Source organism: Nansenia antarctica, assembly GCF_963989245.1.
Source record: "Nansenia antarctica genome assembly, chromosome: 17".
NCBI lineage: Eukaryota > Metazoa > Chordata > Actinopteri > Argentiniformes > Microstomatidae > Nansenia > Nansenia antarctica.
The window spans coordinates 6,421,563-6,449,426 of record NC_137687.1 but is presented as its reverse complement, the minus strand read 5'-3'; the positions used below and the strand labels follow the sequence as shown (position 1 = coordinate 6,449,426).

The following is a 27,864-nucleotide window of genomic DNA, read 5'->3' as shown; positions in this document are numbered from 1 at the left end:
CCAACGCTTTGGCTGCTTCCTCATTCCGCAGCACAATAAGTACAGTAAAGGCTTTCAGTTCTTTTGTGTAGGAAAACAGAGGGAGAGGACATGGTGACAATAGGATGAAACCTGGCATTGTGTAACCTAAGCCATACTCCCCTTTGGATAGAGACAACCATTAAGACTGAACTACATTTTTTAATTTGCAAATTTCTTTATTATCTTTTCCAGTTTCAGGTGAGAAGAGGAAATAATTGTATTAATTAAATACTTAAAGTAAAGCCAAAAAAAAGAAAAAAAAAGAAGATATTTACAAAAAAAATATTTCAATCAATGACTTCAGGTGGATAATTACAAGAAACTTCTGCTAGCTGAGGAGAGATAAATATAAATACAGCGAAAAACTGCCACTTTGTTTCAGAAAAGAAATGATACGGCATTACAAAACATTGAAAAAAAAAAGAAAATCTTGAAAAAAGAAAATCCTTAATATATATTTACAGAACTCTGAAATGTCCTGAAAAACTTAACCACCAAAGGAAGCAGGTCTTAGGATTGGTACTGTTAACTGTCTTCTATTTATATTCCTATTTAAAGATGATTCTCTATATACCTTCAAGTCTTAAGAATGATTTTCATCTTGTTTCAAATCCACTACAGGCTTGTTGGAGGGCCTTTCTCCCTTTCCTGCCCCCACAGTTTACGGAAGAACAGGAGAAAAGAACGAAACGGACACTTGTAGGTTACTGGGCGTGGCCGTAAGGAAACGTTGTGACCCCCCCAGCAGCATAAGGTCAATGTCCATCGCTTCTGTCCTTCTCCACCACACCCGGTCCGCCAAGAGTCTACAGGATGTCCGTACAAGTCTGAAACAGTTGGGACTTCCTGTCTAATGTCCACAGACAGCTCCAGCGTTTTCTCCTTTCTCTTAATTTCTTTCCATCATATAAAAAAAAAAAGAAATACACTGCAATCTTCTTCCACCCCCAAGAGCATCATGTTTGTAGACACATGATGTCATCATGTCTCATCAACACAACACAGCCTTAAGTTCGTCTGTTCTGTTTCTCTGTTGTTTCGCTAAAGCGTCTTGACACAACACGACACCTTTAAAACAGGAGATAAAAACCTCAAAAAACACTGAAGGAAACAGCAAGCCCTACAGCTCGTAACGTATCATTTTCTTGAAATTAGATTCTCAATTTGACTGGCTTCAAAGAGCAAGTTCTGCAACGCAAGATAAAAGAAAAAACGAAAATGAAAAAATGAAACAAAACCGACCACATCGTTCAATCTGTAGTACTTTCCCAGTTTTAAGTTTATTTTTCAATGCAGAAGGATCTCGTCCATCCAAAAAGTATGTTCCTGAATCATCAGGGTGGGTGTCCTAGCTGTCAGACTCATCCTCTGCCTCACGAAGCCAGGTAAAGAAGGCGGTGACGGACTTGAGGGCCACGCCCTTGCCCTGCTGCTCTGCGACGTCTTTGCTAGACTCCCACTTGTAGAAGGCCTCCTCTTTGATCACGTCCTCGTCATACAGTGCGTCGAAGAACATTCGCAGCAGATCTAACAGAGGAAGGGGAGAAGGTTTTAGAAGAAGGTGATAGAAGGAAAAACCTTCTCCTATCTATGGCCCCGGGCCTGAGCTGGATTACTCTTCCTGCTACGACTGGTGGATTGATGATTCACTTGCTTAGTATTCAAATGTATTGTTTGTAAGTCGCTTTGGTATAAGGCGTCTGCTAAATGCCAAAAATGTAAAATGTAAAAATGAGATGGTGCCCACTCACTGGCTGGTTGCTCTATCTCCACCATGAGGGCCTGGACGGCATAGAGAGCCTGCAGCTCCTTCTGCTCGTCCACCAGGTATTTCTGTAGCAGCTTGGCCCTCTGGGAAATCTGCTCTGCATCCACCTTGTAGGGGTTCTCACCTGGGGGGCAGAGGGGTACGACGTTAATGAATGTAATACATTTAGGTTACATTGTAATACAACGGGTTACATTGTGATGGGCTTGCCATAAGAAGAAGTGTTGTACTGTAGTGAGAGGTTGGAGAGGGCAGAATCACTCACTGATGATGGCTGACTGGCAGATGGAGGTCATGACGGCTCTCACAAACATGTTGGAGGTGATCTGCTGCTCGTCCAGGTTGGCCTGAGGAGGGGAGGAGTCACAGAGGAGGGGAGGAGTCACAGAGGAGGGGGGCAGTCACAGTGTCACAGGCAAGGCAAGGCACGTTTATTTGTATAGCACATTTCATAGAACAGAGGCAATTCAAAGTGCTAAAGCATTAAAATAAAAATACTGTAAGAGGATGGTAAGAAAATAAAAATTACAAGATTATATATATATATATGAGAGAGAGAGAGAGAGAAAATAAATAGATAAAACATTTAATGAGATAATACATAGAGAAGTGTTAGTATTTAATCATAGCTGCTGCAAAACATGAAGGTTTTTAGCTTAGATTTCAATATTTTTAGGGTTTGGGCCTAGTTTGTTGCTGTGGTTTTTGCTGGGGTTCCAAGAGAACTAAGCAGTGAAATAACACTGTAGCTCTTGTAAACAGTCTATGTATTAGTGACAACAAACTAAAATCACCACACGAGCACACGCGCTCCCTTCTCTCCGTGCTATACGTACCTCTGCCCAGTCGTAAATGCGCTGGTTGTCTGCCTTGTTCTGGATGAGTCTGTACAGCTGTTTGTTCAGCTCCTCTGAGCTCAGCGCCTCCTTCTTACTGCTCTTCTCTGTGTCATCATCTCCCAGGGTGAACTCCACTTTCTACAGTAGAAACAAGAGTCAAGACTGAGAGATCTTTCCATTGCATATATGTTTTTTCGAATCCTTTTACCAATGCGTCTCCAAGTTGAAAAAGGTAAAGAAATATGTGTAACATTAGCGGTGACCTCGGGGCTCTCACCATTTCTTTTTTTTTTATATAATATTTTTTATTCCAGTATAGAAGATGTCATGTACATTGAAAAAGGCATGAATATTTTCAGTTTTTCTCCCTCCCCTCCACCCACCCCTCCCTCTCAAACATGTCTGCATACATATATACATATAGATTTGCCCATCTAGACACACACACATATATAAACAAGTTACCAATTTTACCAACAATTTAGTGAGTAGATAAAAAAACAAATATCTGTATGGTAGTAAAAAAAACATGGGGCTCTCACCATTTCTGCCACAAACGTATCGACGTCCTGGTCTAAAGGCAGGAAGTCTTTCCAGCTAAGGGCCGCTCCCCTCCACATGGCCCCGACCTTGTTATTGCTCTGAGGGACAGACACAGACACACGTTGTCACACACTCACTCAGAGGCGTAGCGTGACGTTAGAATTATAAGGTTCTATCTCCATTTTTGTCAAAATTTAGTTTTGTACATAATCTGATCCATTAGGTGTTTATTAACGCCTGTGTGGTGTTATTTTTAAAATGTTGACATTTTTGAGTTAGTAATTCATAAAATACAAAGGTTCCATCTCACAAAACAAAATGGAATGTAAAAACTTTGAAGCTCAATATCTCTGAACTACCCTAAACGGAGATAGAACCTTATCATTCTAAGCTCACGATAGTACTCAAGCGTGAACTAAAGAACTCACCATTTCTTTACAGAGGAGGGTAAGGATCTGGATCAGTAGAACCCCAGCCTTACCCAGAGGAATCAGGGGCTTGGATACTTCCCTAAATTTCAGAGGTTAAAACAAGGTTAGGGGGTCATACCATTCAGATGATATTGACTGTAGTGTAGTGATTTGAATGTAGGGCCTAAATTTAAGCCTGGGACTGACTTGAAGAGCTCTCCCATAGGGATGCCTCCTTCATGGAGCATGGGGGTGATGATCTCAGCCAGGTAGAGCCAGAAGTGGGGGATGTCTATGGCCATGTCTTCTGCCACCTCCAGGATCTCCTGAAGCCTGTCAACATTGACACATACAGACCAACTCAGTCAATTGGACATGAAATAGACATCCTCATTAAACAAAAGGAGGACATGGCATTACCAAATGGATACACTGATCTGCGGCGCTCTTTTTCACTGAGGTTCACTCTAGTACGGAACACAGACAGAGACACACACACACAGACAGATACACACAGACACAGACACACAGACACACAGACACACACACACAGGGGTGGGTGAGCCCCTCAACCAGGTCTCGGGGTGGTAAAAGGGTAGCCCCTCGGCCCCGAGCCTGGTGGAGTGGAGAGGAAACAACAACCCATACGCCGAAGAAGAAGAAGACACACACAGACACACACACACACACACAGACTCACCCTTTGTAGTACTGTTCGGAGGGCAGGGTTCCTGCTTTGAGCAGCTGGTGCAGCAGCAGACCAGTGTGTTCTCTGGCCATGGCGCTGCGCTCCAACGTGGACTCAATGCTGTTCCGTACGAACACAAAGAGCAGCGAGGCGCTGTTCATCTCCTTCACACACTGCAACGCTTCCTACAAGTTCGGAGGGGGAGAAACACACAAACAGGGGCGCTTAGGTGGCGTACTTTAAAAAAAGAAGAAAAGAAACACACAAACAAAGGTTTGCTTGCTCTTATTTTACAAAGAGTTGTTTCACACAACAGAATGCATACAAATTAAATACTCTTTTGTTCTGGCCACTTAATAATAATAATAATAATAAATAATAATAATAATAAATACAACGTTAATAATAATCTGCACAAGCATCTTGCAACTATGTACCTTCATGTCGTTGATGTGTAAATACTCCTCGATGATGGCGGTGGATTTCTTTTCCAGTTCCTCTTCGCTTAAGGCAGGTTTGGTTTGAGCAGGGAGGGGGGTCGGCGCAGTCTCCCCTTTCACTGTGGACGAGAGAGCGAGCGAGAGAGAGAGAGAGAGAGAGAGAGAGGTCACACATACAGAAGAATAATACTTCTGCAACGACAGAATGCCTAAATAACTCTCGTCCTTTCAAAACTCAAGAAATGTGCCCGGCCGCTCCCCTTCTCCAGCCTCTCCTGTACAAAACCTCTCCTCTAAATCAAGGAACTCCTACGCCCCCGCCTACCGTTGTCTTTGCTCCTGGCTCGGTCTTTGCTAACCCGGTCTCGGCTTCCCCGGTCTCGACTGCCGCGGTCTCGACTTCCCCCGTCTCTGCGGCTGCTCCGGTCGTCGGTCATGCTGGCCACTTGTCGTACGCGGGCGTGAGGTCCCCGGTGGTCCCCCTCCCTGCTCCGCTCCTCCGTCTCTCTGCTGTAGCTGCGCTTGGTGACGGCGGCCCTGTTCCTGTTCCTGTCGCGGTCTCCTCCTCTGTCGGGTCCGCGTTCCCCCTGCCGCTCGAACCGCTCGGCGCCTCGGTCGACGCGCTCCGGTCGCTCAAACCTGTCGCCGCGGTCCCGACTTGAGCTGTTCCTGGTTTGTGTGTGATGTGATGGCGGTGGGAGGAAGACGTACCGTGACGTTAGAATTATAAGGTTCTATCTCCGTTTAGGGTGGTTCAGAGATATTGAGCGTCAACGTTTTTACATTCCATTATGTTTTGTGAGATGGAACCTTTGTATTTTATGAATTACTAAGTGAAAAATTTCAACATTTAAAAAATAACACCACACAGGCGTTAATAAACACCTAATGGATCATATTATGTACAAAACTCAATTTTGACAAAAATGGAGATAGAACCTTATAATTCTAACGTCACGATACGTCAAGGCTTGAATGGATACAAGCTTACTAGCCACACACTTCCTACTAGTAAGCAGTGATGTCTGACATGTTCACACCAGAGAAAAATCGGAACCGGGAAGTGAAAAAGGCCATGATAAAAGGCAGAGAGAGGGAGAGAGAGAGTGAGAGAGTGAGAGAGAGGGGGAGAGAGAGAGGGAGAGACTCTCTGTGCATAATGCTACACTGACCTCTGAGGCATTCGTCTGTCTGCGTCCAGCGACGGGCTGGAGGAGCGAGGCTGCTGCAAGGCAGAGAACCTGTTGGCGCTGGGGGCCGTGCGTCCTCCCGACTCTGGTGGTGCTGTGGACGGACAGATGGTCACACGCGCACACACACACACACACACACACACACACACACACACATACACACATACACACATACACACGTACACACTTAGCCGTTACCCATAGCACAAGTGGTAGGCTACATCATATTATACAACAGTTAGTCAATCAAGTAATTTGATTGGACAAGAGGCATTCCATGAGTGCTGATATACAGTATAACAGCACTGGGACTTTTAACTATATGCATCACTCCGCCGCACAGATGTTCTACTGAATGACCGTTAATTAGACTACATGTTTGTGTTCAGGTTACTAGGCAACAGTCCATTTGAAGTTCAGTTGCGGAACAATTTTTTGTTTATTTTTATGATTAAATAAACAAACCAATCATAATCTGTTGTCGCTTATTACTGTTAACTAATAAATCGCGCTGTAGAACTGTTGTATAAAAGCAATATCACACTCGAGGTCGTGCTGTTATACCGAATATCAGTAGACCTGCGGCCTCGTACCTACGACCGAATCACAGCCGTGCTGATATTCAGTATAACACACTCCCTCTCGTGTGATATTGCTTAAGTAACCTAGTGGGTGAGAGGCCTGACTTACCAGCTTCTCCAGCAGGTTTACTACCAGTTCCTCCGCTGCTGCCTTTGCCCCAGCTGCCCCACATGCCTTTTCCTCCAGGGGCCAGCAGCGTGGTGTTAAAGTCCAGAGCTCCAGGCTGGCAGGGGAAAAACCACAGAGGAGACGACTGCTTAAGGGAAGTTAACACTAGAACAGCCACGAGGGTTCATTTGACCCCTCTGAGAAAAGAAAAATCTTTGCACTCGATCACATTTCACGACCCTCCTTTCATGACTTTTCCTAGATATGTGCTGTTCTACCACCCAGCTTCCGTACATTTTCAAAATCCCATCAGGATAAGCTAGTTTAAAGCTATTTTGCAGTTTTTCCGTGTAGGAAGCAGGCTCATTTACAAGCGGCCCACTAGTGGTCGTTGTGTGTAAATAGCAGCTTGAGCATTGTAAGGCTCTTTTAGTAGGTTAAGGCACGGCTGGTCTAGTGTTAAGGGAAGTTAAGAGGCGTGGGAACGATCGAGCTAAAATAACTTTAGGGGTGTGAAGGGTTAAAGTAAAGGTAGGTGACTGATTGACAGGAGAAGAGTTAGGAGTTGAATTCAAACTGATTAAGCTGATCCAAAGCTGTTGGTCTACACTGTAAAGGTAGGAGTGTCTCCATTCAGGAGGTGATTCCAAATTAAAACTCTTGAATGAATCGAAAATGGCATTAATTTCCAGTGTAATGGAAATTCATGTGACTGACTCGTTGTAGGTTAGACTGACCTTGGTGATCTTGCTGAGGCGGCTGGTGTCGATGGTCCGGTTCTTAGTGGATATGGGCACGGTGTTCCAGCCCTCGTCCTGGGGCTGACTGCCCCCCCGGCCTCCGGGGGTGTGGGGGCCCCCTCGGCTCCCCGGCCCCCCCCCTCTACCACCACCACCACCACCACCACCTCGGGAGTCCTTCTGGCTGAAGAGCTGCTGCTGGACCTTGATCTGCGCTTGCTGCTCCTCCTGTTCAGCTTCCTTGTGGATCTGGTCGATGGTCTTGGGACCCTGGTCGCCTCTCCTGGAGACCCAGTTATTCTAGAATTTAAAAAAATGCAGGGGGGAGGGGCATAAGAGGGTAAGGGTGAGTCAAAAGCATACTTCAGAAGAAGATGATACACTTTAATAATAATAATAATAATAATAATAATAACTTTAATTTATATAGAGCCTTTCAAAAACGGAGGGGATGAAACGGACAGACAAAACAGAAAACAAACAAAGCAAAAACTAAAACAATGACTAGGGGCCGAATGCCTTGGGGAACAGATGGGTTTTGAGGGCTAGTTTGAAGGAGTCCAGGGTGGGGGCGTTGCGGATCACTGTGGGGAGGGAGTTCCAGAGAGGGGAGGGAGTTCCAGAGAGTCATGTCAATGAGAGAAGAAAAAAAGAGGGAGCTGCCTTGGCCTTCCATAGCCGCCTCCTTTTCCAGAGAAAGGAAAGTGAAACTGGAGCTTTTCCCCAGGGCCAATGTCCTGACGGAGAGCAGCTGATCAGACCTCTTGTGAAATATTCCCTGACGGCAGGTTTTCTAAAACAAAGTCTCCCTTGCTGAAAATGAGTACTGAACGTTTGTGCTGCAAATAAAAAGTATGAAATAAGAAGCATAATTGAAATCAAGCAGAGGCAACAGGAACATATAAATAATATAAATATAAATCATATTAAAAGAGGAGATTGTGGTCTTTAATCATCTACTGGACGAGCTAATTTTACCACATTTTGTACAGCCAAAAATGTGAACATGAATAAAAGTAGTATTCAGTTATCTGCATAGTTCATCTCACCAGATAACTCACTACATTAAAATACTTATTACTAACCTGTATATTATTTCCCCCCAGAATATCCTCACCTTTAGTGTAGTTAAAACCATCAGGATGACTCCCTTTGAAATAGGCAATAACTCATTTTGATTAAAAGGTCAAACTGGATTACCAAATCCAAATCCCTATTCAACACAATGTAACTTTCCCTTGCCCAGTAGAGGGCAGGATAGAGGCCTATACAAAGACCTGAACATTCTGAACGTGAACATTCTGTCATCTTGATCTTCTGTTGTCAGAATGTTTGGACTTCAAGAGTCAAAAATCGACCAAATCGATCTGATCCTGGATAGCAAAAAAAGGGGATTACAGAATCTGGATCATTCTGTTTTTAAAACACTGGGCCTCAACGTGACTCAACGACTTCAAGGGTAACAGTCCAGCCCGTTGACACATTCTGGTGATTTAGATTATGTTTGTATGGAAAAATACACACAGACGAAGCCATATACATGTACATCCTATCAAGAACTATACTATATACATAGAAGGCACAAGAATAAGACATGAGGGTTCTGACTGACTCCTGGATGAGCCTATGGCACGGAGTGGCTCTACTTGGGGAGCCACCCAGCATTAAAGCACTTGGACATCCCTCTTCCCGCACCTTTCAAGGACTTTCAAGACTCAATTCCCTCAAATTCAAGGACCCGACACAGCATAGTTTGAGACAGATCTAGATGAGAATTGATATAATAGGAACTATCCGCTCACAGACGACAATTAAAAAGAGAGGCTTGAATGTGTGAACACCAGATGGTCTCTTGCCTTCTCTACCACAGCACAGCAAAACAATATATTGTGAAATATGTGTAAAGTTAAGCAATACAGAGACTTATTTACTAGTTGACGAGCTAAAGAAGTAAAAAAAAAAAAAAGAGAGTGAATATATACAGTATATATATTTTTTAGTGAGAGAGAGAGAGAGACAGAGAGAGAGGGGAATTCAAGCACTTTCAATGACCCATGTCTATTTTCAAAAACTTTTAAGACCTTGATTTCTTTTTCTCAAATTCACAAACTTTTAAGGATTTCAAGGACCCGTGGGAACCCTGCTCTTAGACCGCTATAAAACACACATGGGCCAGTGCTGAAAGACCAGTGAGGGGGTTTTGAGGCACAGCATGCCACACGCACACACTCTCAATGGGGTAACATCCTGTACTAGCAGTGTGTAGCAGGCCAAACCAGTTGCTAGATAGTAGTTTGTTTGTGTTTGACACAGAGACACAGAGCTCATGTAAAACAGCTTCAAGAATTTGCTGACAAGGGTTTAGGACGGTGAGAGAACCATGTCGGGGGGGGTGTCAGAGACGTGACAGAGGACTGTGCTGGGCTATCACAGTTGACATGTAGCCTAGTGGTTCTGATACAGGCAAGGGCTTTGATCTTCCCAGGCCAAAGGAAACGGGTGAGATAAGAGGGAGATACAACGAAGGGAGGCACTAGGTGAGGAAACAAAGCTCGGAGCATTCCCCCCCCCACACGTGTCTCTCTGAGGTGTAGAGATAAAGGGGAAGGGTGTGCTGTGCTGTGCTACCCACCTTTCGGAGGTCGATGACATCCTGCAGCATGAAGCGGATCCTGGACGAGGTCTTCTTCTCTTTGATGACCTTGTCCATCTGGGTGACGTACTGATCCACACGAGGCTACAGAGAGAGAGAGGCACGTCAAAGACAACACACCTGCATATGCATCATCAACCAGGAGCTTTAGGATGTATATGTTACGGTACATGTGGGAATACGGTACATGTGGGAAAACTAGGGTTAGGGTTAGGTGCTAGGGTGCTAGGTTTAAGGTTAGGGTTAAGGTTAGGGGTAGGGTTAGGGTTAGGGTTAGACATGCCAGCATGTACCAAGTCGACGTTGCACCTAACCCTAACCCTAGTTTTCCCACATGTACCGTATTCCCACATGTACCGTAACATATATAATAATGTATGTGCACGTGGGCAAGAGATACTTTTGGTTGATTTCAAAAGGTGGCATAAGAGAGGGAGAGAGAGATATTTCAGTTCAACTGTTCAAAGTGAGTGGTGTGTGTGTGGGTGGTTACCTACCTTGGCCTTCTCAAAGTCCAGGTCCTTGCCGATGGTGGAGAGCAGCCTGCAGAGACACTCCAGGGACTCCTCGTCGTGGTTCTTGAACAGCTTGACGACACAGTCGTGCATGATGGCCTCCGTCAGCATCTTCAGCTTGAACAGCTCCCCGATGAACTTGATGTTGCCTAGCGACCGCCGCCGCGCCTGGTCCTTAGCCACCTCCAGCTCGGCCTTCAGACGGTCGCGCTCCTCCTACTTGCAGGAAGTGATGTCATGAGGGGGGAGGGGACAGGAAGCAAAGTTGGGAAGAAGAGAGAAATTAACCAAATATATTAGTTTGATTATTCTGTCATAAATACACATCTAAAACCCTGTTCGATTGACTCAAATCCAGTGTAAATGGATGTAGTCTACATACCTCTTGAAGTGAAAACACTAGTTTCAAAGCTAATTTCGCTAACAATCTCAAATCTCAGCTGTACAAAAAGGGTTGGTTCCTATCCCAGTAGGGATGGGAATTGATAGTGTTATTGATACCGATTCCATTATCGTTTCTGCGTATCGGTCGATTCTTTATCGATTCCCGATCAATTTTCTGTGTAAAAAAAAAAAGCAGACCTACACAGGTATTCAGCGTCAACGCAGCGGTTTTATTATCTGGTATCTCTGAGAACAGTGTATAATATCTGAACATAACATTTCAACAAACAAAATAATGGAAAAAAAAGAAAAAAAAGCCAAGAGGTCTGATCAGCTGCTCTCAGTCAGCACATTGGCCCTGCAGTTTACCAGGAAAATCTCCAGTTTCACTTTCCTTTCTCTGGAAAAGGAGGCGGCTATGGAAGGCCAATGCAGCTCCCTCTTCTTAAAATTATATAACTTTAGCTGTCTGTCTGTCTGTCTGTCTGTCTAAAAAACCAGCTAAGCCTGCCTGGGTGGCGCTAATATTATTAGCATAGGATATTTACCCTGGGTAACTGACGTGCTGCTCGCTTGGGAAGCAGTGGCACTTCGTGAGCTTAGAATTATAAGGTTCTATCTCCGTTTAGGGTAGTTCAGAGATATTGAGCGTCAAAGTTTTTACATTCCATTATGTTTTGTGAGATGGAATCTTTGTATTTTATGAATTACTAACTAAAAAAATGTCAACATTTTAAAAATAACACCACACAGGCATTAATAAACACCTAATGGATCAGATTATGTAAAAAACTCAATTTTGACAAAAATGGAGATAGAACCTTATAATTCTAACGTCACGACTTGTGCGTGGAGTGTGAAAAACAGGGCATTCCTGTAATTTTAGCCCATGTTGCGTCGAAAGATGTTTTAACATATTTCTGGTGTTTCCACCCTTACTTGAAATTATAATTTTACAGGTGTCACAAGTAGCAATGTTGTCGTTTTTCTTTGTGAAATGAAGCCACGCTTTGGACCGTTTCAGAGTTTGACATCATCATGACGCATGGGTTTTTGCAATGCGCCACTGTCAGCACATGCTCAAAACATGCCGGCATTGACAAGAGGAATCAATAAGCTCGGAGGCATAAGATTCTGAAGCATCGAACAATTTCGAACCGGTTCTCAACTGGAATCGGTTCTCGATTCCCAACCCCATATCCCAGTGTAACCAGTAACCTTGCCCTATGCCCCCTCTCACTCCCATATCCCAGTGTAACCAGTAACCTTGCCCTATGCCCCCTCTCACTCGCATATCCCAGTGTAACCAATAACCTTGCTCTATGCCCCCTCTCACTCGCATATCCCAGTGTAACCAATAACCTTGCTCTATGCCCCCTCTCACTCCCATATCCCAGTGTAACCAGTAACCTCTCACTCCCATATCCCAGTGTAACCAGTAACCTCTCACTCCCATATCCCAGTGTAACCAGTAACCTTGCTCTATGACCCCAGTCACTCAGGGCCTTCTGCTGCCTGTTCCCATGGAGATATCAATCATCCCATACCACTGACGCAGCATCCAGTTCCTTCTGTTTCCTCTCAAAGATCACGTCATCATCCATGTCCTTCTCAAACTCCTTCTGGCAACGGTTCAGCAACAGCTTGCGGAAATTCACAAAGACTCCCGGCTTGTCGGTGGAGTGAACTTTCAGCTGAGAGAATGAAGCAAGAAAAAGAAAGACTGTTAGGGGGCAAGGTTGGCAAGCTTTGCTGATGTCAAAACAATCACTCGACAAATCAGTGGCTCAGAAACGGTGTCACAAAATGAAGGCCTTCACTGGAGCAAGACTTTCTTGCTCGCTCACACACACACACGCGCACACACACACACACGTGCTGTAAACACACTTGTTTCGTCACTCACCCCCATAAGGCAGCGGCACATGTTGGCGTAGGCCACTGAGAAGTTGGGTTCGGAGATGGCCTTCTCAAAGATGAGGTCTATCACGCCCTTCAGTCTCTCCTCGGTGTCTATGGTCATGTCCGTCACCTGCTTCATCAGCTGCTGGAACATCTGAGGAGTGAGTTTGTTCAGGACGCTGCGGACGCGCTTGAACAGGTCCTGGGTCTTGGCTTGCTCTGGGTCGCTGTCCTCCGGGTCGGCAGCCACAGCCTTCTTGCCAGTGGGCTTCCAGGCCTTCTCGGCCTTGTTGAGCTGCACGTTGTCGGGTAGCGACATGATGGTGATGATCTTCCTGGGTTCCCGTCTCTGGGAGCGGGTGTTCCGCGGGCTGCCCATACTAGAGATCTGGAAGAGGAGGTGGGGAGAGGGGAAGAGGAGGTGGGGAGAGGAGGAAGAGCACAAATGTAGAAGCAGATTATTTTAAAAAGTAGAGGGGTAGAGGGGAAATGAACAAGAGTTAAAGAGAAATGGGAGGATGAGGAGGGCCAAGGAGGAGAGGAATTCAGTTAACATATTTCCCAAGACCCAAGTTACAATATCCAAGAAGTACACAATTCTTCAAAGTGGTTGACAGTTTCCCATAGCGACTCACCGGTCCTCTAATACCTCCTCCCCCTCCTCCTCCTCCTCCTCCCCCTCCTCCTCCTCCTCCTCCTCCTCCTCCGCCCATCGCAGGCCTGCCCAAGTTTGCGTACGAGGGCGTGAAGTCAGGGCCAGAGTTCATCCGTGGCAAACGAAGACTAGTGTCCGGCTCACGGAGAGGAATCTTATTGGCCTGGAAGGGAGAGATACCAAAAAAAGAAAGAATGAGAGAGCAGGAGGGAAACAATAGCTAGAGGGATAAGATACAGCAAACCACGAACAAGAAGCATCATTTCTAAGATCTTTGGAAACATGCAGTAGGATCATCCAGTCCAATAGGAGACACAACTGCTGTACCTGGTCCAGTACCACATCGCTGATTTGAGGAAGGCCCTCGGGCTTGCTCATGCTGGCACTGCTGAACTGCTGACCCAAGAGGAACTTCCGGTCATACTTCTTCTTCTCCTCCGGGTTGATGGGCTTCCATTGTTCTGGAGGAGGAGGAGGAGAGGCCAAAAGGGAGAGAAAAGATGAGGGGCTTCAAATAATTCCATGTAAATCAAAAAGGTTGGCAGATTAGGGGTTCAAATGTAAAGGCTGTCAATATATGATTTGAGAAAAATGCTGATTTCGAACAGAGCAACGGAAGCATTTCCCAACGAAGTGAAACGTCAAAGACAGCAGCGTGAGGGAACTTGAATGACAGCAGTTGTGAAAGTGAAACCTTGTAAGGGTAACGTTAAGGAAGATAAGGGCGATACTAGGACAACGTTGGCAGTCTAGGAATTAGGGGGCCAGGGGTTCGGGGACCCACCCTCTTTATATTGGTACTTCAGGTCCACTGGCTTGGAGGCCTCAGGCTTGACGATCTTAGCGACCTGCTTGTCCTCTTTCTCCTCCCATGTCTCGTCCACTTCTGGGGCAGGACGGGCAGCGGGGCGGGGCTCCTCTGCATCAGGGGCACGGCTAGACTGGGCCTGTTCCAGCTCAGGGGGGCTCTCCACTACCTGGTTCTGAAAAGGTTCCGGGCAGGAAAAACGGGGGTAAGACACAAACATGAGCAAATAGGAGTTCTGTCTCTTTATTATACAAGTTCAACCACCAGAATGACAGTACACCAAAAACTGTGTTTTGAAGACAACCACCTCTTTAAAGGCGTCGAGGAGGTCTCCCACCGCCTCCTTCTTGTTCAGCTCCTTCATTTTCCTCTTCTTCTTTGGCACCGACACAGCAGCTGTCGATGAGAGAAAACACCTGGGGGGTCAGCCTCAAAATCCCCCTGCAGCACACTGCGCTCAAGCTCACTAGTAGACAAAGACACTGACCTTGCGTAGAAGCCTCCCCGTCTGGGGCAGGGACCTGGGGAGGTGGGGGGGTGTCCTCCCTTTCCTCTGTGGGAGGGGGAGGGTCCGCCTGGGCAGCAGCTGTCTTAGCTGGCGCCGGGTTCTCCGCTGCCACGGTAACGGGGGGTGTCACGGGTGTCACAGCCGTAACGGGAGAATCCCTCGTCTGTACAACGGAGACGACAGGCGTTTGTGTCAAGTCAGACGCCGCGCTCCTCTGTGGCTGCTGGGCCACCTCAGGCTCAGCGACGGGGCTGACGTCATCCTCGGGCGACGACTCGGTGGACATCTTGTCGGGGTCCTGGGCCCTGGGGGGCGGTAGGCCGTTTGGCAGCAGCAGCAGCTCCTCCTCCTCGGGTGGGGCGATGGAAGACTCTAGAAGAGCCTCCCCCTGGGAAGCACAGGGCGTGGTGACGGGCGACAGGGCGACTGGCTCCTCCTCCTTGGCTTGGGGGGGCGGAGCCAAACCGTTCGAGCTTGTGGGGGGGTTGGTGGGGGCGGGGGTGGGTTCAGGAGTAGGTTCGATTTGAACTGACGATTCCACCTCCTCTTTCACCTCCTCCTCCTCTTCCTCCTCCTCCTTTTTGTGTTTTTCCTGCTCCTCATCTGCAGTGGGGTTCACCTCAGCTTCAGGGGCTAGGTGGGGGTCGGGGAGGGGAGCAGGGTAGGCAGGCACCTCGGGGGCAGAGGGCATCGGGGCTGGGGGTGGGGGTGCGTCCATTACGTCTGCGATAGGGCTGCTGGATGGGGAGGTGAAGGGGGGGGTGTTGTGGGGGTTTTCACCCGGGGGGGTGGTGGGTATGTCCTGGGGGAGGGAAGCAGCTTTACTGTCTGTGTTGGGGGGTTTGAACTCAGGAACAGGGGCGGGGTCTGTAGGGGCGGGGTCACTCTGGACAAGTTCAGGGGTCTTTGATGAGGTCGGGGGTGTACGCTTCCTTATGTCCTCTGAGGAGAAAGGAAGAGGTTATAAGGAAGCTTGCTGTGTGAGCCTGCAACAACCATTGTCTTTCCGGTGTGAAAGATGGGATATGCTATGCAGTTTTCCAACTCGCATCGCAGGAGGCCAATTTATTCATATTAACCAAACCCATTCTGTCCTTCTTTGAACCCATTGAGGTAACCAGTAGGTTAGTGTGAAATGTGACCATTGCAAGTGTGCCGTTTCTGACTAACAATATCAAACCATCGCCCTTCAACTTTAGGTCAACCGATAACCATAAGCCAGGTCAGTCCCACCCACAGGCCAAGGCTACTCACCTGGTGTGACCACCACCACCGGCACAGGTGTCTCGTTCTCACCGTTGGTCTGGACGACCGCTGTTCCCTCAGATCCTGATATAGAAGACTGAGGAAGGGGGTGTGTGGGGGGATGGGGGGGGTTAGGGCTAATATTGCTATCCAAAGAGACTTTAGGATTGGAGCGTTTTAAGGGATGACGTGTGACGTTCTTAGGGCAGCTCACCTGTGTGGATATGGGATCGTCACTCAGCTGCGGGGGGGTGGGGGTAGAGACACTGCGGCTCGCCCCGGACATAATCTCCTCTGTGACGTCTCTGCCACCCTGGTTAGGGTCTCGTATTATGATCTAGAGAGGGAGGGGAGATGACAAGAGTAAGAATAGGGGGAGATAGAAGTGAGGAGAGATAGATAGATAGATAGATAGATAGATAGATATGAGAGAAAGACAGGAGATAGATAGATAGATACAGTAGATAGATAGATAGATAGATAGATAGATAATGTGATAGATAGATACTAGATAGATAGATAGATAGATAGATAGATAGAGCAAGCAAACAGGAAGGCAATTGAGGAAACTAGAGCGTGTCTCTCTGGCTTCTTTACCACTCGAAAGATAGAAAGAAAGAAAGACAGGAGGGGGGGGGGGGGGGGCATAGAAGCAAAGACCTGTCACGACTAACTAGTTCCTATGTTGCAAGGCCCGGTTTTAGACTCTGCCAACACGGTAGGGCTGTGGCTTCGCAGGGTCTTCCCAATCAGCTGAGCTACATTTCTCACATACTGATCGCACACGAAGGCTACGCTGGCAGACACATATGCACAGGCAAAATGTCTTTGTTATTAAGCTTGACTGAGGAAAAAGAAAAACCCATCTTTCAGCCAGCTACTAAACAAATTCCAGTGCGAGGCCTAAGAAATGTCCTACTCGTGTAATCACGTGAACTACAGGCAGAATACCTACAGGTGGCTTCTTTCCTGTTTTAGGAAAAGCTTTAGCTAGCTACTGTATGGACACTCGCTTAATAAAAACCTATAATAAAAAAACAGATTATTTCACTGAGTGGCCATTCCAGAATCCAGAGGCACATGATTTTTACCACAAACTTAACTGTCGTCCCCCCCCCCACATACATTCACAGTTCACACACAGGAACAAAGCTTGTACAAACATGTACAAACAGTTACAGGCGTGAGCACAGCACAGCACAGCTCTCTGGTTAGAATAGTTTACCTGGCACAGGCCCCCCCTCTCTCCCTGCTCCAGAGACCCTACTGGGCCTCCCTCATCCTGGGGCTGGAGTAGAGCTACTGACCTGCAGATCTTTCACAACTGTGGTTGTGGGGCCTGAGCTGGAACGAACACGCACGTACGGTACAACTCCCTCTCTCTCTCTCTCTCTCTCTCTCTCTACTCAACAGACAGAGAAGAGTAACAGGGCAGGGCGCGGGCCTCGTTCCCAGCTAGTTCTCTCTTAGCTGACAGAGAAAAAGAGAGAGAGAGAGTGTGACTGGCCTTGTGGAGCTGCAGCGTTGGAATGCGCTCTCCCCCGCCCACCGAGGGCTACCAGACAGTCAAAGGGGGCCAAAGTAAGGGAGGAAAGAGGAGGGATTCCAGAAAAATAGAAGGCCCCAAAAAATAAAATGGTCCTCAAACTTCCGTCAAATAAGTCCTCTTTGCTAAGTGAGAAAAAAAAACTCTCTCTCCCCCTCTCTCTCACTCTCGTGGCTGCTCTTCTGTCATTCTGTGCACACACTCACAAGACTAAAAAACTTTTCAGAGCTCTCTCTTCCTGAGGTGGGAGGGGCAGTGAAGAGGGAGGGAGGAGGAGGAGGGGAGGAGAGGGGGAATGCCACAGCAGCAGTGGAGAGAGAGAGAGAGAGAGAGAGAGAAAGTGAGGGGAGGGGGGGAGGTCAGTCTTTCTGCTTCCGGCTCAGAGGGGGGAGGAGAGGGGGGAGGAGAGGGGGGAGGAGACTGGGAGCCACGTGGAGCGGAGCAATGTGCTGACTTGTCCCTCAACCCCCCTCCCCAGAGAGATAGACGCAAGAGAGATAGAGCAGGAGAGAGTGGTAGAGAGAGAGAGAGCAACGGGGGAGGAGGAGAGGAGAGAGATAAAGCCGCTCAATGCTCAACTGCTTGCGCAAGGCATGCAGTGACTGAAGAAACAAAAGTAAGTACAAATTACAGCACAGCTATGACAGTGTTGACGGCACAGCGCGACACACAGCTTTAAGCACTCAACTCCTCTACCAGCTGTTCAGGGGCTAAAAGAGATGAGATTCAGCACTTATTACTACCAAACCCACACACACTGAACGCATTCACACACACACACACACACACACACACACACACACACACACACACACACACACAGCCTGTTTGGGAGCTTAAGTATGACTCACACAAGGGTCTGCTCTGCTGCTCTTCCTGCCCTGTCCCCCCCCCCCCCCTCCCTTCACAAGTCTACCATCTTGGTCTTTCTCAGAGAAGAAGGAACAGTGCAAACCAAACTGAGCTCTGGGAGCTTCTCTAAAGGACCTTGAGCGAGCACGCAGCGTGGGACGGGCCCGCTCGGCTGGCCAAAGTCCGCCCCGGCAACCACAGCCAGATGCGTGCTCCCCCCCCACAGCCACTGATAAAGCAGCCAAGCCCACCAGAGACAGACCAGGGTCACTCCAGACTAGATCAGTCTAGTTCACCATAGAGGCTGGATCAGCATTATCCACCAGAAAGACACTAGAGGTTTAAGCATAAATCTCTAGTATTTAAGTCATATGTCCACCACCCTGTCATCAGAACGACCACACCACCCTTTGGGGGGGTAAATCGAGCACGGAAAAAGTGCTGGTGCCTTTTTTGGAAAAGCTTGATTTTTTTCAATCCGATTTGGCATGGAAATCAGAATAGAACTAGATCAAACTAGATTCCCCATGTTTTACCAAAAGCCGAGTCCACCATTGAGTGCAAAAGACAACAACTCAAATGAGTCAAGTGACAGAAGAGACTAAACTGGAATTGTGACTTTATTGTGTCAAATAAGTCAACCGTAGAGCAGACACACTTGAACTACATTTGCCCTAGACTAAGAACTGATCAGACACCAGGCTTACGTCACAGAGCAGGCCATGAAGTCAGGTCAAGTGCAAGCTTATCTAGCGATATCCTTCGAATAGGGGGTCAAGAGTGTCTAGAATCAAACCTAGACAGATTTCAACACGACCACAGCACAGTTGATCACAACTTCCAAAGATTGCCATGGCAACATCTGGTCACATCCCCCCTTTGATTGTGTATAGAATAGAAATAGTTGAACCTGCAGTTGCTTGAAAACTCAAAACTGGCTGGGTTAACCATCATGGATGCTCTTATTGTCTGTTAATTATCATAGAGTGGCAGCACTGCATGTTGGACCTCAGTAACATCAGTCAGTCAAACCTATTCCAGATAACACATAAATGGCTTCAGAACATCATTAACTACACATCAGACTAAAAAAATGCTGGGAAGCCACCAGTTAAAAAAAAAAAGTTTTAGTAGAAGGCGATAATAGGGAGAAGGTTTTTCCTTCTATCAGTGGCCCCGGGCCCGAGCTAGAGTACTCTTCCTGCAACGAATAGTGGACTGCTGATTCACATGCTTAGTATTCAAATGTATTGATTGTAAGTCGCTTTGGAATAAGGCGTCTGCTAAATGCCAAAAATGTAAAAAAATGTAAAGTTAGGCTATTCTTCTCCTTCTGCATTTAGAAGCAGGGTTCGAGTTATGTGGGAGCCAATGGGAGCTGAGCTCCCATAAGGAATGTCTGAGCTCCCATAAGGAAGGTCTGAGCTCCCATGAAAGCAGTAAAATCATACATCTGTGGGGGTCGCTAATAATACATTACCACAACCATTATTTGATCAAAAATGTCAATGTAATGAGGATTATTTATATTTATTTATATGATAAATATTCTAAAATAAATACGTTTTCCAAAAGAACTACGCGCACCAGCATTAATCTCCTGTGAATGACAGTATGCCTTTGACTGCCTGCACTTTACCACCAAGACACTATGGGGCGCAGTAGAATATTGTGCAACAGCAGAATATGATCGTTGAGAGCTTGCGAACTTGAAAACATGATTATTGAGAAGAAAACATTCAGTAGCTAGCTATCATGCCGCCCCAAAAAAGGCCACTGCTGCCGACCGAGTCGACAAGCCTGGAAAGTTTCGGGTTTTCAACCAAGAAACCAAACTTGAATTCAGCTGCACCTGTTATGACACCTAACGTTGAAACTGTTGAAATAGCAGAGCTCAAACAAAACCAAGTGCTTCCGAAGAAAGTAGCAGAACTCACCTCAGAGCCCCAGATCCTCTTATACATGTAGTACGAACCAGCAGCGGCCGCTACCAGGCCAGCCGCGACAACAAATTCGCGTCTTCTCAGCTGGTTTAGAACACAATTCATCTTTTACTTAATCGTCTCTTGTCAGCTACTTGATACATCTCCAACTGAAGTGAAAGACTGCCTGAAACTGCTTTGCTGTGTCCCTCTGTTTTAGAATTAGAATTATAGAATAATGTGACATCACTGATGTCACCTATTATGATGTCACAATGTACAGATCACAAAACTCCACGTTTTTGACAGCTCTCTCACTCTAAAAGAGAAACTAAATCATACATCTGTGGGGGTCGCTAATAATACATTACCACAACCATTATTTGATCCAAAATGTCAATGTAATGAGTAAAATGTCGTTGTTTGGTACCTGCACTATATCAATGACAATAAAGACCATTCATTCATTCATTCATAATATTTATATGATAAATATTCTAAAATAAACACGTTTACCAAAAGAACGACGCGCACCATTAATCTCCTGTGAATGACAGTAGGCCTTTACTGCCTGCACTTTACCACCAAGACACTATTATGCACGATTTGGGCAAAAAATCTAATTGCGATTATTCTGACAGATATTGCGATTGCGATTTAATTTGCGATTATTATTTTTTTAAATAAGTTTTTGTAAAGTGCGGCCATATCTCCGGCTAGGAAGGTCGTATCAACGTGAGTTTGTTTGTACGTCTTCGGGGGATTTAGGAGCACAAATTGGCTCCCGTCTCTAGCAGCCCCACAGCCCGAGTTACGAGTGAAAGAACTAAACTTACAGGTTGCTTTAAAGTCAAGCTTCAGTTTAAGATTCACTGTGTAATAGATGTGATGGAGCATTACTAACCTGACTCAGATGGTTTGTTTCACACAACCATCTAGGAAAGCTTCACTGGAAGCTGTTTGGAAAAGGGCAGGTACTTTCAAAAATACTTTGCATTGGATGAATCTGTCCATCACCTTCTATCATGGGCAAATTTCAGAGAGCATTACCACATGATACCATCAAACTGTTAACTGCTCTAATTCTAATGCAAGGATGAGAACTTGCTGTCATGAAGACTACCCAAACTGGTTTGAAGTTCCACAACCATATCGATGTGCAGACGACACCATCTAACATCACCTATGGGTTATATTATTTGCACAAGACACAATGAATGTGTCTGAAACCCATACAGCGTTATGGTTCTTTTGATCATTGTACCCATCCGTTCATGAAGGTGGGGAAGCCGTCGGTGTGTAACCATGGTTACTGTGTAACTGCATAGGTGGTGGAAGCAGGATTGACCTTACCTTTTTGCGTTGCCGTTTGGTGGGGATGTGTGGCTGGGGCGGGGGTTGAGCGGCCGGCACTGAGGGTGCATACTGGGGCTGGGCCGGGTAGTACGCCCCCGCTGTCCAATAGAAAGAGAGAGGAAGGGATTGTGAATATATATATTTGTATGTATACAAACACGCAATGCAATACCTGTCCGCCCTAAGCCAAGGGACCCCCTCAACCCCCCGCCACAAGCCTTCACTAATAACATAGCAAATGTTGGGCCGTTGGGGTTTTGACATTGATTGTACCCAAGGTTCAAACCTTTGTGTCGTTACAGGTGTGTATGCGTGGCATCGGTATCATCTGTAGTTTCATCTACATACCAAAGCATTAGAATGTGGTCATGAAGCTTTTCACGAGGGTAAAACAAGTCTCTGTTCAAGGTTCGGCAGCTGCAGCGATTTCTAATCCAAAAAGCATATTGTTGCAAACAGCATCCAAATAAATCACAGCCCATTCTCAACCGACTGTAATGAAGAGGGGAACGACATCTAGGAAGTTTGGAAAGTGAATTAAATAGTGAGAGAAATGCAATAACGACCCTCACGAGCAAGCAGGGCACCAAGAACATCACAACTATTTAAGACACCAACCCAAATCACTTCCTCTGTTCTAATGAACTGCTACTGTAATAATAATAATAATAATAATAACTTTAATTTATATATCGCCTTTCAAAAACCCAAGGACGCTGTACAAGGGGATGAAGCGGACAGACAGAACAGAAAACAAACGAAGCAAAAACTAAAACAATGACTAGCGGCCAAATGCCTTGGAGAACAGATGGGTTTTGGAGGGCAAGTTTGAAGGAGTCCAGGGTGGGGGGCGTTGCGGATCACTGTGGGGAGGGAGTTCCAGAGAGTAGGTGCAGCCACGCTGAAGGCTCTGTCCCCAAAGGGCCGTAGGTTGGTGCAGGGGGGGTGGATAGCAGGCCCATGTCTGTAATCATAGTTGTTACCTCAGCTCAGCTCCGAGGAGGACCAGACACCACGTCTCCAGATCCAGATAGAGTAGGTATGCCACAGGACTGACAGTTAGTCACACACACACACACACACACACACACACACACACACACACACACACACCTCCGGGGGTGTGAGGTAGGATGTTGGACACGCAGTGTGTCAGAGCCTCCTCTCCTACAATCCCACTTCATCCACCCCCACAACACCTCGAAAACCAAAAACGATTACCAACCACCATCCCTTGCACAATATTTGTACTCATGTACAAAAGGGCCATCTTTCAAAGTAGAACGCCCACGTGAGCTCCCTTGTACTTGCATTTTGTCGAACCGAACCCGAAGCCATCCAAAAGACGAGGCCTCTTCCGGAGCCTTAGGGCCAAGACTCAGAGACTAACAAACTAGCTACTTCCCCCCCAGGCGATCAGACTTGAACAAGCCCACAGTAGTCAATCTTCCCCTTGTTCACCCCTTGCATAGACTACAGCAACCATAAGATCAAGCCACCTTACTACTGTGAACTCTATTATCACTAGCAGAACTGTATTATCACTGTCTTGTCTTACCTGCACTAATGCCACCTTATCTTGTACTATGCCAATTCTTTTTTGTCTCTTATGTCCTGTACTACTGACACTTTTATCTTGAATTGTGCTCGATTTATTACGCCCTATGTCTTGTTTTGCAAAGTAATGTCAGGATCCGAAGCCTAAGAATTTTACTCTTGTAAAATGTTACACTTGTGTAATGTGACGTAACAAATAAACTTGAAACTTGTCTTACCTTTCAACTTTCAAGGGCCTCAGTTAGTCTCAACCAGTTTCAGCCCTCACTCTACAACTCCCATCCCTACATCTGCCTAGGAGTAGCTCTCTCTCTGCAAGAGACATTTCAGTCTAACTGGCACTACTGAGTCTGCATTGTTGACTAGGAAGAGCACATACTAAATATAGTCAAAAGCAAAGTAGAGAGAGAGAGAGGGGGAGGATCATGCATGAAAAGAGAAAGCAAAGGAATGGGACGTTTCTTGGAGGGTGTCCCGTTCCAGTAAATAAGAGCTTAAGATATGAGTCATGGAGAAAGGGAGGAGGTAGAAATAAGGAGAGAAGGGAGGGGAGGGGGGTTGAAGTAGACACTGGCAGACTGTCCAAATGACACCTACCATGAGCACTCTGGTGAGATGCACGGTTCCCCATGTCAAACGTGACCTTCGAGTATGTCAATGCGGGAGCTGCAGCTTCCTCCTCTCCTTCGGTCTACAGATGGGGTACGCCCAAAACACTCCTCACTTATCAGTCCTCTTCGACCTCCTTCCAACCTCTTCCTCCCTCTGACCTTCCCTCTCTTCCCCTCTCTTCCCTTTACCCTTCCCCTCTTTATGTGTGTTATGTTCATAGGCAGCCCAAAAAGTTATGCAAGTAGTGGAGAGGTCGAGTGTCCACGAGACCGTTCTATTTTCTTTTCTTTCTTTTTTTACAAGAGATTTGATCCAACCAGCAAGTCAGAGCCCTAGACGGAGGAGGGGGTTAGTAAAATCACTCCACTCTGGGGTAAAAATACCCCCCCCCCCCCACACACACACACCCTATCCCATCTCCACAGGACACTATAGGAAGGGTGGGGGGACAATGTTTTTCACCTGACAACTGTGAAAACTACTGTGACAGCGCCACCTACATGACTGGAAGGCTGTAGCCAGCACTTCCACTGGTTACACAGAACATGCTATTCATGCCAGTTTTCCATTGTGGTACAATGTGAACAGAATCTGGTGCACTGGACGCGTTTTAACATTAAAACTGGTGATGACCAAAAAGGGTGACATTTTTTTTGCCTGAAAACAAAGAAGCGTAGATGGACGGCACCAACGATGGTCTAACAACGATGCGCGTGGAAGTAGCAGCGGCCCAACAGTGGGTCCCACAGTTTCGTATACATTCTGTTTTCATATTTGTACATTTCATGTTTTTAAACACGACTAAGAATAGGCATAGGCCTAACCGAGTGTCTGGCTGAAAGGGAAAATGTCAATGCACTAGGCCTATAGGTTCAGCAGGACTTTTGGTCTTGACTTTTCTTATATCCTGCCTTAATACAACAATGAATGATTGAATACAGCATTATTTTGCAAGTGATGATGAGATAGCACCATCACAAGGTCTAAACCTCAAAGAGAGCATTCTAGCAGTTACGCACAGATGTGAAATCTTGGCGATTCTAGTGTTAAAACACATAAATCAACTAGATATTACCCAGCCCTTCCTGAAATATTTGTGAAAATACCAGCTGTTCCTGTGCAGATCCATGCATAATTCACTCATCCTTAATTTCATGTCATCAATCTGTAAAGACATGACTCTGCCTTCTGTCATTTTATTCAGACACTTATTGGGCTTGAAAGCTTGAAAAGATCTGTTAAATATCCTAGCTGAAGGAACAGTTACATGGCAACACCAAACTAAATCATATACTTGGCGTGGCCGCACCTACCCTCTGGAACTCCCTCCCCACAGTGATCCGCAACTCCCCCACCCTGGACTCCTTCAAACTAGCCCTCAAAACTCATCTGTTCTCCAAGGCCTTTGGCCCCTAGTCATTGTTTCAGTTTTGTTTTGTTTATTTTCTGTTTTGTCTGTCAGATCATTCCCCTGTAAAGCGTCCTTGGGCTTTTTGAAAGGCACTATATAAATTAAAGTTATTATTATAATTATTATATGCCACATACGGCGCATGGAGGCAGACAGGAAAGGAGGGATAGTTTCAGGAAAGGAGGGATAGTTTCAGGAAAGGAGGGATAGTTTCAGGAATGATCACAACTTTTCCGCATTAGCCCCTGTTCAATTCCTCTCTCCAACTCTTTCACCCCTAGCTACTTTTTTTGTTCATTCTGACAGGAACTTTCAGACTAGTTGAGAAGCTATGGACCAAAATGTACCAGGGGCCTTAGTAGCTTTGAGCTGAGAGGAGGAGGCAGTATGGCAAACTTCTAGAAGACTAGCTAAGGCTAGTTAAGCCTCATGGGAGAAGCAGTACAGCCCAGAGCCAAACAACTCAACCTTCCTTTCACTTGCTCATAGCCAGAGGGCTGGAGCAGGCCCAAAAACATTCCTGCCTCAAATCAACTTAGCACTGCTGCTCCCTCGAAACACACTTAACCAAGGCAAGAAGGGGCTCTGTTCGCCACTGTCCTTAAGCCTTCAGACAGACAGTGTCAATTACTGTGAAGGAGCATGTCAGTGTGAGTCTGTCATATCAAGTGTGTGTGAGAGTGTGCGTCACGTGCGTACGAGAGCTTGAGAATCAGTCTATCTTTGTCAAAGTGAGGGTGAGCAGAGCACATGACTAGGCTGGAATTTAATGCATGCGTATCACAATCCAGTCTTCTGATCTTCTTCAGGAATGTCATCAATGACAAGAAACCCACAGTATTTGTCTGACCAAGTAGTGTAGCCTACACCAGAAGTGAAAATAACTATATGACCAGACAGGCCAGTTCAGGATCTCTCTTACCACCTAGACCTAGGACACATCTCTTACCTCCTAGACCTAGGACACATCTCTTACCACCTAGACCTAGGACACATCTCTTACCACCTAGACCTAGGACAAATCTCTTACCACCGAGACCTAGGACACATCTCTTACCACCTAGACCTAGGACACATCTCTTACCTCCTAGACCTAGGACAAATCTTCTTAAATCTACTAGAATTTACAGAGGCATTACAGGATGGAACTCTTGACCTAAGCACATTCTTAAAACTCATTCTAGAGGCACGTTTAAGTAAGAAAACAATAAAAGAGCACTTAATACAATTAACTCTATGAACAAACAGTGGATGATTCATCTTGTTTGCTGATTGTTGTATTTTTTTTCTATTATTGATATGTGTAAGCAAATAGATGTCTGTGTATATTATGTCGATAATTGTTCAAATGTGACTTTTGTGTCGGACCCCAGGAAGACTAGCTGATGGTCATGGCGTTAGCTAATGGGGATCCTAATAAACAGAACAAAACAAAAGATTGTGAGAATGCAAAGTATGGCAAGTGTGTGTCCACTGAGAGTGTACTGCGCTGCCATCTCCAGCTAGCTAAACCCATAGGACTGTCTGGCACCACTAACCAGCTCTGTGTGGTTACACTCTCCATCACATCCACCCAAAAACACTGCAGACCATCTCCCCTATCTGACACAGACATTGACAAACATACAAATACATCCACGTGCGTTTCCACACACAAATCCAACAACCCTCTCTCTGAAAAGTTTAAATTCGACACCGAACAAGATTGGTCATCTTCACTATTCTTGTGTAAAATGTTTAAAGCATGACAATTACTAACCCCTAACCCCCATATTTAGACGGGTTTCCATTCTGAAAGGGGTTTGCCTTAGTAAGAACAGCCTGTCTAAGCGCTACATAGCTCACAGGCTTGTGAGCAGAGTCACCAAGGTTGTTTTCAGGGCCAAGCGTTCACAATAGTCCACAATAGCCTCCTGCACTGATGCAAAATGACCACTAGAGGGTGGTGTTGTTTATGTGTCAGCCGGTCCAGGGGTTTGTGTTCTCGGCAGGAAAAGGCCCTAAACAGAGCCTCTTACCGTATGAACCATACTCAGCTGGGCTGGTGCCGGGGTAGAAGCCTGGGGTACTCGTCTGGACTGGGTACTGCTGGGTAGTAGCCACGTATGTCGACTGGTACTGGAGGGGGGGGGGAAGAGAGAGATTCAGAATGGTCAATTAAATGTCATTCAAATCAAAACATACATTACAGAATGAATTGTGTTCCTTAGCCGTGATTCTTTCAAGATGTTATCTCAGGAAAGACCATGAAGATGACACACAAACACACACACACACCTTTCTTTCCCCCCCACCCAGACACTTTCGTTCGGCTGGTTTTGAAGAGAGAGAGCTAACAAGCTATGGCTTAGCCAACCTCTCTAATGTATAATTCTCTACCTGCCTCTCTCTCCCGCAGTAACCTCCTTTCTACTCTGCAGTGCTTTTTAAGCGTTGCACAATCAGGAAGGGACTGGAGGGTCAGCTGATCTACTGGGAGGGGGGGAGGGGGGTGGAGGGGGTCTTTTGTCTCAACACAGCCCACATACTGTAGTAGAGCAAGGCCACTCAGCAGAATGTGTCCCTGGGTGAGGGGGGGGGCACCAGGGGGAGTCAAACCACACCAC

At 46.2% G+C, this 27,864-nt stretch overlaps 1 protein-coding gene across 1 annotated transcript; it reads right to left on the bottom strand.

The window, feature by feature from the left end:
• Positions 1–214: 214 nt before the first annotated feature.
• On the bottom strand, positions 215–23,974 carry eif4g1b (eukaryotic translation initiation factor 4 gamma, 1b). Its single transcript, XM_080547784.1, has 26 exons — positions 23,833–23,974; positions 21,676–21,776; positions 16,217–16,339; positions 16,012–16,099; positions 14,737–15,699; positions 14,557–14,645; positions 14,226–14,424; positions 13,769–13,902; positions 13,422–13,604; positions 12,791–13,174; positions 12,432–12,578; positions 10,483–10,716; positions 9,965–10,069; positions 7,330–7,632; positions 6,593–6,707; positions 5,882–5,993; positions 5,035–5,378; positions 4,707–4,828; positions 4,282–4,454; positions 3,789–3,914; positions 3,600–3,681; positions 3,171–3,269; positions 2,626–2,766; positions 2,055–2,136; positions 1,773–1,913; positions 215–1,548 (listed from the first exon to the last, which is right to left on the bottom strand). Exons 1-26 carry the CDS (start codon positions 23,864–23,866, stop codon positions 1,370–1,372), a joined length of 4,803 nt encoding a protein of 1,600 aa, XP_080403910.1. The 5' UTR covers positions 23,867–23,974; the 3' UTR covers positions 215–1,369.
• Positions 23,975–27,864: the final 3,890 nt, after the last annotated feature.